This window comes from Carcharodon carcharias, chromosome 2 (assembly GCF_017639515.1).
Source record: "Carcharodon carcharias isolate sCarCar2 chromosome 2, sCarCar2.pri, whole genome shotgun sequence".
In the NCBI taxonomy this organism is placed as follows: domain Eukaryota; kingdom Metazoa; phylum Chordata; class Chondrichthyes; order Lamniformes; family Lamnidae; genus Carcharodon; species Carcharodon carcharias.
Genome location: NC_054468.1, coordinates 86,855,089 through 86,870,842, shown reverse-complemented (window position 1 = coordinate 86,870,842; position 15,754 = coordinate 86,855,089). Strand labels below are relative to the sequence as shown.

General features: G+C 47.1%; 2 protein-coding genes across 3 annotated transcripts in view; both read right to left on the bottom strand.

The window, feature by feature from the left end:
- Nucleotides 1–11,551, bottom strand: part of LOC121290374 (serotransferrin-B-like) — a 94,937-nt gene extending 83,386 nt beyond the window's left edge. Inside the window, exons 1-2 of the mRNA XM_041210769.1 lie at nt 11,526–11,551; nt 8,903–9,095 (exon numbers count right to left, since the gene is read on the bottom strand). Coding sequence (XP_041066703.1) covers nt 8,903–8,933 — 31 coding nt within the window. The 5' untranslated portion in view covers nt 8,934–9,095; nt 11,526–11,551. The remainder of the gene's footprint in view (nt 1–8,902; nt 9,096–11,525) is intronic.
- Nucleotides 11,552–11,634: 83 nt separating this feature from the next.
- LOC121290387 (serotransferrin-B-like) overlaps nt 11,635–15,754 on the bottom strand; it is a 33,661-nt gene continuing 29,541 nt past the window's right edge. The window contains exons 6-7 of one of the 2 annotated variants that reach the window (XM_041210801.1): nt 14,109–14,173; nt 11,655–11,710 (exon numbers count right to left, since the gene is read on the bottom strand). The gene's annotated coding sequence lies outside the window, so the exon portion shown is untranslated. Of the gene's footprint in view, nt 11,711–14,108; nt 14,174–15,754 lie in introns of both variants that reach the window. The other variant, XM_041210807.1, reaches the window with a different exon arrangement.

Sequence of the window (15,754 nt, the reverse complement as noted above, 5' to 3'; positions counted from 1 at the left end):
GCGGATAGCGGGGGTGGGGGGGGGGGGGGGGAATAAAATCAAGCCCATAAAATGCTTCTGGGGCTTTGCAGGCTAGATGCTGAAAAAATGTTTCTCCCACAGGCTGGAGAATCTAGAACATTGGGTCATAGTCTCAGAAGAAGATATCAGACATTTAGGACTGAGAGGAGGAGAAAATTCTTCACTCATTGGGTTGTGAATGCTCTATCATTGAGTATATTCGAAATGGAGGCCGATAGATTTTTGGTGTTAAGGGGATTAAGGGATTTGTGGACAGTGCAGGAAGATGGAGTTTAGGTAGAAGGTCGGACATGAATTTATTGAAAGGCAGAGCAGACTTGACTTACTTCACCTCTTATTTCTTCTGTTCTTAGATTTTCATATCCAAAATGAGAAACAGAAAGACAGGTACTAACATACACACAACACACATAACACACAAACATTCAGAATTAGAGACATTGAGAAGGGAGACAGAAAAGTTTATTTCCCTTCTATGCTTGATGCACTGATTGGTCTGTTATTGTGCAATATAGCTTGACTAGTGATACTTCTAGAGCAGAAAATGCAGCCTCTGAGTCAAACAGATGTTTTACTGCTCAAGGTTGTCAATAACCCATGATGAACCCCTCTTTATCTTGATCTCAATAACCTGCGTTAGATTCCTCACCACAGCAATCTCAAAATCCATGACAGATGCCTTTCCACAAAGTTCTCAAAAACCTCTGTGACTTATTCAGCTTTCTATTATATAAGGATTTCAATGACAATCTCTAAGAGAGAATCTAATCATATTCTCTTGACATTCAATGACAATACTACTGCTGAATTCCCCACTATCAACATTCTGGTAGTTACCATTGACAAGAAACTGAACTGAACCAGCATTATAAATAAGTGGCTACAAGAACAAGCCAGACACTGTAAATTCAGTGGTGAGTAACTCACCTCCTGTTCCCCAAAAGCCTGTCACCATTTACAAGTCACAAGTCAGGAGTGTGATGGAATACTCTCCATTTGACTGGATCAATGGCGCTCCAACAACACCTAAGAAGCTTGACACCATCCAGAACAAAACAATCCACTTCATCATCCACCAACTTAAGCATTCACTGCATCTACCACCAACACACAGTGGCAGCAGTATGTACCATCTACAAGATGCACTACAGCAACTCACCAAGCCTCCTTCAACAGCACCTTTCAATCCCACAACCTCTACTAACTAGAAGGAAAGGGCAGCAACTCATGGGAACTACACCACTACCTACAAGTTCCCCTCCAAGTCACACACGATCCTGACTTGGAACATGTCACCATTCCTTCATTGTCACTGGATCAAAATCCTGGAACTCCATCCCTAACAACACTGCGGGTGTACTTGCACCAGATGACTCAAGATGGTGGCTCACCACCGTCTTCTCAAAGGCAATTAGGGATGGGCAACAAATGCTGGCCTATCCAATGATGCTCACATCACATGAAAGAATAAAAAAATACATTTGAGAAGTATTATCATTTCAGGGCCTTCTGTTCAAGGGGCTGGATCTATTCAGGATTATTTGGACTGTTCGGGGGTGGGGGTGGTATTGTTCAGGGCCAATGGGTCTGTTTTGGAGTGGAGTGAGAGCATAGGGGTTTGGGATCATGGAGAGTGGGAAATAGGTCAGCTTGAGAGACTGGGAGGAAGCGCATATGCTCCTGTTGGCCCTCAAGCTGGGCTGGAAAATTACTTTCCTGATAGATCTGGCCATCCTCACCTTCCTTAGCTGCTCATTTGCAGCCATAGATTTAAGCTACAGCTAAAATCTGAAGTCTACAATCTCAATGAAATGTTTAAATTAGGGACCCTTCTCTGAAGAGGCGGCAAGTCCCCCGTTCAACAACGCGCCTCCATTAATCCGAAAGTAACCGCAAAGGCAGCAATTTTCCCATTCTTAAATTTATAATCCTCTCCACCCCATTCAGGTGAATTTAAAATCCTCCCAGTGTCTCTAGCCACATGGTCCAGTATTTCCCTCTCCACCACGATAGACAAATATGTTCAAAAACTACACATTTACAAATTCGCTAGTACTAACGCAAAGGCCTGAGCCTTCTGGTTGGTGTGCAGGTGCGGGCCCCACTCGCCGACATGTAAAATGATGCGCAGTGACGTCGGGCGTCCATCCCAACATCACCGTGCAACATTCTGATCCTCAGTTCGGCGGGCATGCTCCGGAGTCAGCTGCACGCCTGCTGAACTGTCAAAGGCCTATTAAGACCATTTAACAACCAATTGAGAGAATGAACAGAGCTGTCCATCCAACCTTAAGGTTGGCGGGCAGGCGAAGAGCCCAGACAGCCTTCGCATTTTTCATGAAACCTCATCCACGGTGGGATGAAGTTTCATGAAGACTTTTAAAGTTTAATAAAAATTTTTAATAAAATTTATAGACATGTCGCAGCTCATGTGACACTTTCACATGCGGGGGCATATCTGAGTAATTTTTAAAAATCTTTTATTGACTTTTTGATAATGAAATTAAACTCCCTGAGGCAGCTCCGCGCATGTGCAAAAGAGCGTAGGCCCCAACTCAGCCTCCTCCCCCCCCCAACTGCACAGAGGGCGCTCAGCTTAATTGGCCCGCCCACGTAAAATGGCAGCACGCAGCCAATCACAGGCAGCGGTCAGCTGCGCACCTGTCCGCACCCATTCTCGCTCAGACCCCCACCGGGGAGAAAATTCTCCCCATAACGCAAAGTATTGAGGCCTGACTAATTTAACAAACAAGTATTATTGTTTTGTTAACTCAAATGTTATAAAGGTTTGTGAAATGGAGGCTAAGTATAGAATGTGCATGTGCCACAAAAACACATTATGTGTGCTTTTTGCCGGTTCCTTATGGAAGCAGTTTAAAGGTACAGGGATGTGACAGAGTCTAAACACAACAGCTGTCACCCAGACAAGATTTCATGCTATCGATCTGAACTGGATTTGAACACAGAGTTTAGCACTGAACATGAATCAACCACGTCTCCTTGTATCTGGTGTTATCAGCTCCGCACCTTCCCAATTGGCTAGACTTCACAATTACAAAATGAGTAGAATGAAATTCCTGATGAAGGGAGAGTTTATTTAACAATAAAAAAATGAGATCCATATCTGTTGTTAGTAAGTTCAGTGCACACAAACAACTCAGGCAGACACAGATGCAATGTCGTTGAACTAAGGCTGATAGAAGAGAATGAAGAATGATTGCCCCGAGCTGCATTGTAAATCACTGGGTGGTCAGTGGAGAAAGCGTGACTGACTCATTGTGGGGCCTGGCAACAACAAAGGCGATAGATTTTGGGGAAATCTGTAATGAAAGAAGATTTCAATGAGGCGGCAATAAATGGACATCCTGGTGTTACTGCTGCTGTAACTCAACAGTCTGATTTCCACCCGGTCATTACTATGGAGGGAAATTTAGAGGCTGACAACTGCTGAGGGAAACCCAGCTGATGTATAGTTTGTTCTTTCCATGGCCCTCTACCATCTGTGACCCACACTGAACAGGAAGATGGAAACTGTGTCGTATGTTCCATAGCCCACACTGAACAAGCAGGGCAATGGAGATCTGGAATGCTCTACCCCAAAGACTGTTGAGCCTAGGGGTCCATTGAAAATTTCAAAACTGAGAATGATAGGTCAGTGTTAGATAAGCTTATTAAGAGTTAGGAAACCACTTGGGAAAATGGAGCTTAGATTCAGATTTACAATGAACTAAGTGAATAGCAGAAGAGGCTGGAGGGGCAAAATGGTCTCCTCCCGTTCCTGTGTTGCTGAGGTGGAAACTGTTGGTGATACACTTTCCATTGGACCACTCACTCACTCTGTTCTACAGCACTTTTTTTAAAATAGTGATTGGTGATGCCTGGTCTCAGACTGGCATCATCCAACATTTGCACAGAATGTGGCAAAGGGCAGGAAAAAAATGGTTTTACCCTCTGGCAGCGATGGCGAGTTTCCTTGCCGCATTGTCCTTTTCCCGGTGCATCCGACCTCATTAATAATACATTTACGGGAAACACAATGGATCACAGGCAGGTGGGATTGGATTTGCCTGCCCCACCGTAACCTCAGCACTTCTTCGCTCCGGGCGCCATATTTAAAGTGCACCAGAGGCATGCCCACTTCCTGTGTACAGACTAGGACTGCTCCAGGCCATACAGATGGCCCCAAAAGCAAAGTAGATGGCAGTCCCCAAATTTAGTGACACCTTTCGGGGGGCCCCTCCTGAACACAGCGGAAGGTTGCCACAATGTCCTCTACTCCCACTTTGGTTGTAGGAGCTCCACCAGAGTCAGCAATCTGGCCTGGGGGGAAGTGGCAGTGGTGGTCAGAGCTACTATAGCACAGAGGAGGTCAGCCATCCAGTGCAGGAAGTGGATAAATGCTCTCATCTGTTCTGCCAGGGTAAGTCAACCACCTCATCGCTCTCAACTCACACACTCATAAGCCCATCCCTCACCCACAAGGATCACACACCACAAGGGACAACACTATTGTCACAAACACACAACCTCACGTCTCCATCAGGCTCATATCCTCAGGAACTCGTGTCCTCATCCCATCCATGTCTCCGCTCACCACACAAACATTTCACGCAGTGCCATGTGTCCTGCTCACACTCTCTCCATCTGCGGAAGAAGTTGGTTCACAACAGCAGGGAGAGGTTCCAGAAAGTGGGTCCAGTGGCTCACATTAGGCCCCTCACTCACATTGAGGAGTGTGCCATCGCACTGACTGGTTGACTGGTGAGGGCATGGACCATGCATGCGGAAATGGTGAGGTTGGCGGCGAACACCCTCATGAGGAACCTGCACCACGTCATCCCTCTCTCAGTGGAACTGTGAGTGCTCTCTCTCCTGATTTTGACTCTGCTGCCATGCAATAATTATCTCTACTTTGGTTCATAGGGAGCTCTGCCAAGCGACCAACACCCTCAACCAGCCAGTCCCTCAGCTCTATCCAGGTCCTCACCTCCCACCAGGAGGACACCTCTTCCAGTGAAGAGCTGGAAATAAGCAGCCTAGAAGACCTGTCACAGCGCTCACCCACACCCTCCACCAGCGCAGAGACATACACCTCAGTGGAACCTGGATTTAGAGCAGGCTTGGGTTCACATTCTGGTAGTCACCGCATGGACACATCTCTGCAGCAGCAGGAGGCAGGTTTGTGTGAGCTCCCCAGCACTCAGAGGACTGCTGGGGAAAACGAGTCTGTGAGGTCTGAGCCAGATGACGAGCTTTAGGATCCAGTCTTACAACTCATCTTGGAAAAGCAGCTGTAGGCAGGGGAACATTTTGCAAAGCTGTTGGAAGCCCTCAGTGATACGCAAGTCAGAGGAGTGCATCCGCCTGCTCTCTGATGAAGTGGTGCCCACATGTGCACAGCAGTACGAGGAGATGCGCGCAGGCCTGCAGCCTATGGGTGAGTTACTGCAGTGGCAACTTGAGAGGGAAACGGGGCACCTTGATGTCCCTCCAGGCGCCCCTTCCCCTCAAGGAGCCCAGGCCGGGGCCTCGGCCACTCGCACGGAGAATGAGCAGCAGCTGGACACGCCTGGGACATCCACTCAGGAATCTCAGAGGCTGTCTGCTCCTTTTGAGTCCCCTTTGCCTGTGATGCCCTCAATCTCATCCTCTATCACCGCAAAAGGAGCAGCTGGTCCACAGGAGAACAGCCAAAGCAAGCCAGGGCCCCCAAGGCCTCGGTTCTCCAGAGAATGCACACCAAAGTCATCAGAGGTGACAGGGCCAACCATTGCACAGGCTGTCTCCGACCCCGCTGTGAATGTCAGGGGTAGGCCGAGAAAAGTTAAGAAATTCTTATAACAAGTGGTTTGCACGGGTGAACACATCTTGTCACTTTATATTCTGAAAATATTGTCACTTTCACTGAATAATGTGCAATGTTGCCTTCTAACTTTATTAACGGGTTCGCAAGTCCTCCTACTGCAGCCCCACAAATGGCCCCCCACCTCCAGCAATCCCTGACCATGAGTGATTCGGGAGAGAGACATATGTGTGTGGAAAGGCCTTTCGGAGCTTCATGCAAGCACTCTCCCACTCACGCGAAACCTTCATCCAGCACACTCATCGCACTGTCATTTTCATTGCTGCCTGCTGGGGTTCTCTTTCAATTGTCCATCTGAGCTGACCCTGCAGCTCTGCCCACCCACTGATCACACTCCCATATAGCACCTGTGCCCGTCCATCACGAGGGTCCGCTCACTTCTGATTTCGACACAATGGTCATAGTCAGAATTTTGCTCAACTCTACTGTCCTTTCATAAGAACATAAGAAATAGGAACAGGATTAGACCATTTGGCCCTTCAAGCCTGCTCCACCATTCAATAAGATTGTGGCTGATCTTCTTGTGTTTTGATTTCCACATTCCCATCTAATCCCAATAATCTTTGATTCCCTTGCCTAACAAGAATCTATCTACCTCTGCCTTAAAAATATTCAATGACCTCTTGACTCCTTCCCCCCTATCCGAACTCCTTCCCCCCTCTGAACTCCTCCTCCCCACAAACACCATCCCACCCTCGGACACCTACTGGCCCCTGGACATCTTTCACCATGGACTCCTTCCCCCCACCAAACTCCCTGCCAAACATCACCCCCCACCACCCCCTAACCCCGGACACCTTCCGCCCCCAAACTTCTTCCCCCCTCTGAACTCCTTCCCCGCTCTGAACTCCCCTCGGACACCTTCCTCCTCCCGGGCACCTTCCTCCGCTGGATTCCTTCCCTCCTCCAAACTCCCTCCTCCTCCCGGACCCCTTCCCCCCTCCAAATTCTTTCCCCTCTCTGAACTCCTCCCTTACTGCGTCCTCCCCACCTTACACCTACCTCCCCACTTGCTGCATTCTGCCCAATACCTCCTCCTCCCACCCACCCCCCCAACCTCAACCCCCCGACACCTTCCTCCCCTCTCTCCCAACCTCACCCCCGCCATGGTACACCTTCCTCCCCCACTCACAGCTGGATCTTCCTGAACTTCCCCATGCTGATCATCCGCAGCAGCCCATGGCCAATATTATGATGTTCAGAAGCAGACCCAAAATATTAATGAAGACCTCCCACCTTCTGACAGCTGCTTCGTGGTCGAGCCACGTCCATGAGAACCCACCCAGCATGCAATACACATGTTCCTCCAGGGTCCGGTAGCTGTAAAGCTCCAGCATCTTCTGCTCCTCGGATGTCCTCAATTTGAGCAAGGCCCTAATGGTAGGTCCTGACTTGTCCTGACGTGCTCTGGGCTGTCGTGTTTTCCCATTGGCCTAACAATAAACCTGGCTTTGGGGGTGATTTCGGTTGAATGTTACTTTGCATCCCATTTGTGAGATGCAAAGCGGGTTCACACCGGCCTCCAGTGGGATCCGCATTCCGCAATGGTGGACACTATCGGATGATTCTGCTGTGCTTGCACACCGGTGTGAAACCGATTTTTGGCCTTTTTGCCATGTTGTGCCCCCCTCTCTTCCTCCTCCCACCCCACCCATGCGCTATAATGCCCAGTACCAACAGGGCTGGAAAATTCTGGCCACTGTCCATTGGATTGGGTGGGACAGTGGGTCAGGCACTGTCCTTTCACACTCTGGGACTGGATGGGACAGTGGGTCAGACACTGTCCTTTCACACTCTGGAACTGGGTGTTGGGACAGTGCGTCAGACACTGTCCTTTCACACTCTGGGACTGGGTGGGACAGTGGGTCAGACACTGTCCTTTCACACTCTGGAACTGGGTGTTGGGACAGTGCGTCAGACACTGTCCTTTCACACTCTGGGACTGGGTGGGACAGTGGGTCAGACACTGTCCTTGCACACTCTGGGACTGGGTGAGACAGTGGGTCAGACGCTGACCTTTCACACCCTGGGACTGGGTGGGACAGTGGGTCAGATGCTGACATTTCACACCCTGGGACTGGGTGGGACTGTGGGTCAGACGCTGACCTTTCACACTCTGGGACTGGGTGGGATAGTGGGTCAGACATTGTCCTTTCACACTGTGGGACAGTGGGTCAGACGCTGACCTTTCACACTCTAGGACTGGATGGGACAGTGAGTCAGGCAATGTCTTTTCACATCCACACCAGTTTCCACTGACCCATCACCTCTCTCTTTGCTGACCTACATTGTCTCTCGGTCCCTCAAGACCTCGAATTTAAAATTCTCATCTTTGTATTTTAATCCCTTCATGGCCTTGCCCCTCCCTATTTCTGTAACCTCCTTGAGCCCTATTAGTGTACTTCTCACTTTTGCCTCATCACTGGAAGCTGTGCGTTTGATTCCTGAAGATCTGTGGTCAGAAATTTCTTCCGTCAGCCCCACTGTCTTTCCATATTCCCTCCTTCTTTAAAACCCTCCTGAAATCTGACTTCTGTGACCAAGCATCTGGTTGCTCGTTCTTCAATCTCTTTTTTTGGCTTGGTATCTATTTTTTGTCACTGCGCTTCTGAAGCACTTAAGGATATATTTTCCATGTTGAATAAGTACGAACTTGTTTCCCCCTATAATGTCCTTGTTTTTCCCCTCCTTCCAAAGCTGAATATACTAAGTTATATAGGAACATAGGACTTGGGAGCAGGGGTCGGCATTAAGCCCTTCAAGCCTGCCCTGCCATTCAATAAGATCATGGCTGATCTGGTTGTGGTCAATTCCACTTTGCCGTCTGCCTCCCTATAACCCTTGAGTGTCTTGTCTACCAAAAACCGAACAAGTTAGTTTAATAAGTGGAACAGTCTGTGAAAGAGGTAAGAAACTACTGCTTAAATTTATTCAAGGATTCCACTTTCCTACTGTATGACTGTTTACTTTGTGCAATCCTTTGCTGTGAATTAAAATAGTTGTTTCAGTAATATTTACCAGGAGGTTCACAGGTGTAGAGGCCTTCCATTGCTGTGACGTATCCTTCACCCAGTAGTTGTGTGAAACTTGCAGTGGGCACTTCAATCAAACACTAAGTTGAGTCTGAAAACAAGAGCCGCCTGCCATGAAACTTGGTCGAATCGAACATTGCGAACTGATCCTTTTCAGATCCATCACGGCCATGTTTGAGCTGCATTAGGAAACAATTGAATACTGGTGATGAAAGAAAACATACCCCAGTGGCCTGCACATGAACTATCTTCTATCATCAGGATGTGTAGAGACACTGATGGACATCGATACATACACAGAATTAACCTAGAACAGGGCTGGGCAAACTTTCTGGCCTGAGAGCACTTCTAAGTATGGAAATTATTTGGAGGGCCATATACCTCAAGGTACATCTTAAAGGAGGTGCTACCAATTGCATTTGTAATGTGTTCTGCCCCTGTTGGGAACCACATTCTAATTTTCAATTTCCTCAAAGTATAAAACCCTCAAGCCGCACACTCTTCACTTTCTATTACATTCATCATCCTTATTCCATCTAAACCTTAGCTGCACCTCTGGAAGGAACAGAAAATGCTTTTTTAACTCTAATTTTCCTAAGTGCATGAACAACTAATCACTGAGATATTCATCTCAAAATGTTAAATAAATCTTTGATGGCTCCCTTAGCATCACTTAATTAATCACACGTTAGCCAAAACTGCATTTGTTGTTCTGATCTAATCTAGTATTTGAATTTATGGGCTGGATTTCATGGGGGTGCTGTATTCTCTGCCACTATTCTGAAAAGTTGATTGTCAGCCTGCCCACCTGAAACCCACAGCGATATTATGCTGGGAGCAGCCTCAATTGAATCAGGGTTGGACTTCAACCGCTGACCTGGGAGGAAATCACACCCTAGAGAGCTGCTGGCCAATCTGCTTGGCTGGTAGCTCTGTGCTCCCAGCAGTGCCAGATTTGAGCAGTGGCCACTGCTGGGACTAAAGGCAGTCCCTGAGGAAGAAAGCTAATGGAGCCTGGACTTAAAGGTAAGTCTGGGATTTTGGGCAGGGCTGGCTGGCAGACCCCAACAAGGGAGAGGAGGGGACTCGGGGGGCCGGGTTTGAGGGACCAGGGAGGGAGGGTTAAACGAAGTGTTCGGTCTTGGGTGTCTGCCCCCAAGGGACTCAGGTGATCCCCCAAAGGAGATACACCTCTTCCTATCTGACAGTAGCCCATGCAGTGAAAGCTGCTAGGTAATTCCCCTGTCATGGGTAAAATGATGGCAAAGGCAGAATGAGGCCCTTAAGTGGCCATTAATAATGCCTTCCCCACCCACCAGAATATGGGAGACAGGTTGGGGTGGACAGGAAGGCAGTGGGAAGACTTTCAAATATGACGGTGGGGGGGGGGGGGGGCCTATATAATCCAGTCCTCTGGGTAATTAAAGTTGCTTTGCTGGCCTACCAACCATCCAAAATGAAATAGGGAACAGGCTGAATTACTTCTGAGTCTTTGGATTCACACTTAGTGTGTTGCAGCCCCAACCCATTGCCAGGAGCTTCTCACTGTTTCCAGTCATGGTCTGCCCTGTGTTAGCATAACCGTCGTGACATATAGTTTGGTGTAAAGCATCAGTGGGCAGGCAAAGCAGCCCTCCAACACAGGTGAATATCCCAAGCCTGGATCCCCCTATTGTCCCATGCAGCCCCACTGTTTTCATTGTCACAAAGCTCAGGGAGTCTCTGTACCAATCCTCAGACTTTCTTTCCAACAAAATTTGCCCCCTGATTAAATTCATATTGGGAACATTGATGAGTGAGGGGCCCAGCATTCTGAATCCTTCTGCAGCCACCCTGATGCTGTTGATGGACTAAAAGAGCTCTAAAATCAGCTTCCAAGAGGAGGTGGAAAGCTTTTTGCTGAGCTTCAGGGCTGGAAATTAAAAGAGAAGCCCCCAGTCTCTGAATCTTGAGGATTTACAGGAGATGCTGAGTGAAGACACAATTGCAAGGAAGAGCTCTAATGGGCTCCTCAAGAAATGCCCACCACTCATTGCCAAACATGCTTGAAAAAAACTTCCAATGGTGTTTGACCCTGTGGCGCAGTCACGGGCCTGATTAAAAGTTCCCATGTACCATAGTTTGCCTACCCCTGACCTAGAGGAACCCAGATGATACACCACTCTCACATTATTGGCTGGGATTTGATCTTTCCTCAATTTTCAATTTCTAAGGAGCATGGAAATCACTGAGTTTCACATTTAACTGAACCACAATGCAATATTCAGAATTGGGAATGAGGTAAGTTATTTTCTGCACCAGGTGCAGGATATGCCAGGTCAGGGTTAAACACCATGTAAGACTCCCTCTACACTGTCCCAAACATTCCCAGGGGAGGTACAGCACAGCTTAGATACATTATTAAACACCCTCCACACACTCCCAGGTCAGGGAGAGCACAAATTCAGATCGAGTTTGCTTCCTCCATACTATTCCACTAAACATCGCACTAATCTGAAACACTTGTAATGAACTGAGTTCAATCCTGATTCAAGACCAACACTTATTACAATCAATCACTTAGAATGGGTACATGCAAGCATGAGTGCCGGTAAACCCCAAATACTCACTTGTTGCTCTTTTAAAAAATGCAGGACTTGATCCCTTGATTCTGCACAGGCTGCAACAGTTCGAGCTGCTACTTGCGCTAAATGACATGTCTTGTATTCTGTCACTATGGCCTGAGTGCCACTTAAACACAGTAGCCTGAAATCACTGGACCTGAGACCTGTAGCCCATTTCTCCTGTGAATTACCTTGAAGAAGAAACATTGATTGTATTAATGTGGAGCAGTGGCACAAAGATTATAAACCTTACCTGCATAGCTGTTCTCACTGTAACCCAGGCCCCCTGCCACATCACAGTTTGATTCTCTTATCCTGTCACATAAAACAGGTCCACTCAGGAAAGAGACCCCACAGTGTTCGGTTGTTCTGTGAGTCTGTTTGCCATTGGTGTTCACTGTTCACTGGTTAAGCCTGGGAATGCAGGAACCGAGAGACCTGGAGGCATTTGTGCACAAATCATTGAAGGCAACAGGCCAGGTTGAGAAAGTGCTTAAAAAGACATACGTGATTCTGGACTTAGGGTTAGAGTACAAAAATGAGCAAGTTATAATGAACTTTTGTAAAACACTGGCTTGGCTTCAACTGGAGTGTTGTGTCCAATTCTGGGCATCACATTTAAGAAGGATGTGAAGGATTTAGGGAGGTGCAGGAAAAGTTTATGAAACTGGTTCTAGGACGAGGGACTTCAATCATGTGGGTAGATTAGAGAATTTTATCTTGTTCTCTTTGGAGAAGAGAAGGTTGAATGGAGGTTTGATAGAGGCTTTCAAAATAATGAGGGGTCTAGACAAAGTGCAGAGGGAGAACCGCTCCAATTGCCAGATGAATCAAGAGCTAGAGAACTTCAATTGGGGGTGAATGGCAAAAAAACAATGAGGAAAACTTTTTTACACAGTAAGTGTTTGGATTGCACTGCCTGAGAGCGTGGTGGAGGCAGATTCAATTGTGGCTTTCAAAAGGGAATTGAATAAGCACGTAGAAGAAAAGACATTAGCAGGTCTGCAGAGAAATGGCAGGAGTGTGGGATTAGCTGCATTGCTTTTGCAGAGACTTGGAACAGACGTTATAGGCTGACTGGCCTCTTTCTGCAATGTAACCATTCTAAGATTCTATAAGATATAGGGACAGATTGCATCAACTTGGCTGGCATTTTCTTTATAGAACACTGAGGGGTAATCTGACTGAGGTGCTTCCAATTCAGTAGGATAGAGAGAAACTATTACCTTTGGTGGATGAAACAAGAAGACGAAGGTATAAAGTTAAAAACAGAGTTCGGTTATTTAGGAGAGAAATCAAGAAGTACCTTACATAGAAACATAGAAACTAGGAGCAGGAGTAGGCCACTCGGCCCTTCGAGCCTGCTCCACCATTCATTATGATCATGGCTGATCATCCAACTCAATAGCCTGCTCCCGCTTTCTCCCCATATCCTTTGATCCCTTTTGCCCCAAGAGCTGAATCTAACTCTTTCTTGAAAACATAAAATGTTTTGTCCTCAACTACTTCCTGTGGTAGTGAATTTCACAGACTCATCACACTCTGGGAGAAGAAATTTCCCATCATCTCAGCCCTAAATGGTCTACCCCATATCCTGAACTGTGACCCCTGGTTCTGGACTGCCTCACCATCGTGAACATCCTTCCTGCATCTCCCTGTCTAGTCTTGTTAGAATTTTAAAGGTTTCTATGAGATCCCCCCTCATTCTTCTGAACTCCAGCGAATATAATCCTAATCGACTCAGTCTCTCCTCATATATCAGACTGCCATCCCAGGTATCAGTCTGGTAAACTTTATCGCACAAGGGGTTGTAGAACTCTAGAAGTCAGTCTCCCAAAAGACTATGAATGCTAAGTCAGTTGGATCTTTCAAGATAGAGAGGGTGGAAGTTAGTTCCAGCAATGCACTCAGGCAATTAACTGGCCACTGTCATGCCTCCCATGTGATTAAGGCCCATGGAGGGCAAAAATCCTATTCCCAAGAGCTGCTGACCAATCTGAGGTGGGCATCTCTCCAATGTCGGCAGCAGCACTGGTAACACTACGGGTGTCAGATGAGGGATGGCTTTCAGCAGCACCCCTTCCCTATGCCGGGTTCCTATCGGCCATAGGCAAACACGACAGGGCTTGTTGGTTGGTCTTCGGGAGCCACAGAAGATTTGTGCAAGTCCTGTTTAAACCCTGAACCACTGCTAAATTCCAGTGCGCCCAGAGATAATTGGCTTTAAGTGGCATTTATGAGCCTAATTGACTCCAGCTGTCAGTGGGCGGGATTCCTGTCAGGCCCTTCCCTTTCCCCAGTACATTTATGCCAGGATTCAGGTGCCGATCCAATTCCCCTGGTCCCCCTGCCATCATGCCCGCCCTGGCAGGCTCCACTAAATTCAGCCTAAAGAATTTTGTTGGGTAAAGACATTAAAGGATATGAAGGAAATGCAGGTCAAATGGAGTTCAAGAATAGATCAGCCATGAGGTTTGAGCTAATTTGGCCCATTCCTATACCTAAGGTTCCATGAAATAGTCAGCATTAAATCATTAGATGAAGTTAGTTTGTGCAGGACGTAATATGGGACCAGGAACTCACACATACCATCAGTGTTCTCAAAGAGAGTTGTATGTCTGATGAAAGTAACATCGCCCTTCTCTGCCAGGCACCTGAAAAAAATCCCAATAAATAATATTTTAAAAACATTTGGGCAGAATTTTATGTTCCCTAGGCAGGTGCACGCCTGACCAGACAAGGCGTAAAATCGCGCAAGATGACATCAGGCGAGCATCCCGATGTCATCGCGCACTCGTGAGATATTTCGCTCGGCGGGCATGCATGGCAGTTGGTAGAGCACCTGCTGACAATTAAGCAGGCAATTAAGCCCACTAACGGTGCAATTGTCAGTAATTTTTCGTGGTCCGGCTAATCGGCGAGGCGGCCTTTACAATTTTAACGAAACCTCATCCAAGGGCGGGATGAAATCTCCGTTAGGAAATAAAATAAAAATAAACATATGGGGACAGCATTTTTATGAGGTAGGCTTTCAGGTGCTTGATTGTGCTGCATGGACTATTTTTTGTAGCTTTTTTTGTGCTTTATTTTATTATTTGGAGGTCTGCAGCTCCCTGAGATAGCTGTCTGCCTTCAGGAAGCTCAGTGGAAGCGCTCACCAGCACCCGCGGTGACGTCGATGCCTACCCTCTCCCCGCCCCCAACCCGGCAGCAATGAGTTTTTCAGCGTGTGTTCCATACTGGCTGACAACTGATTGGACAGCCAAGGCAAAATCGTGATGGGGGGGCCTTGTTTTCCGACTGCTCCCGGGCCCGCTGATCATGTGCGTCTGAAGAGGGGAAAATTTAAGGCATGGATTTTCTTTGGTTTTGATTCTAGACAGGAATGTTATGGTTATGTAAGCCAGAGAAAAAGGTTCAATCAAAAAACTATCAGATTGTCAGGTAAACCCAACTAGGTCATTGGTGTCTTTTGGAGAAGGAAACCTGCCAACTTTACCTGATCTGGTAGATATGTGACTCTACTCCCACGCCAACTGCTTGTAGCTGCCCTCTGAACAGGTCCAGCAAACCATTCAGTCATATCAAACTCAGGACAACAAGGAATGGGCTTTGGTCATGAAGCTCACATCATCAGGTTGTCAAGAAAATATAATAATTCTCATAATGTTTATGGAATTTATTGTAAAGTGGAGTAATAGTGGGATGTGTCTGTGTGAGTGTGTGTGTGTGTGTGTGTAAGACTTAACTGGATTAAAGACAGCTGATCTGAAGGGTTTGAAATGTTAATTAGATAAACATGGGGAAGCTTAGAAACATGGGTGTCAAGGGGACATTTGCATTTTGAAATAAACCAGACTAGATTGTTGTCAAAGGAGGAGTGAAATGTGTCACCTGGCCAGGTGAAGTTTAGAAACAGTGGCCGGGATTTTCTGGCCCTGTTGCGGGCAGGACCCACTGCGGGCGAGGCGGCGCCACAGCCAGAAGTCCATTGACTTGTGGCGGGATCAGAAGATCCAGGCAGTGGGCAGGTGTGGAAAATCCTGCCCAGTGTGTTTATTTTTTCCAAAGATTGCTGGTAAAACTGAGTGCTATGAGAAGGTTTTATTATCAGGGAGATATAAAGTCCAAAGACATAGTGAAACAATGGGTATTTGCCTTCAAAGAGGAAGATATGTATAAAGAAGAGAAGACTGTTTTGTAAGGGAAAGCATTTTTAAGATCTTACAAGTGTT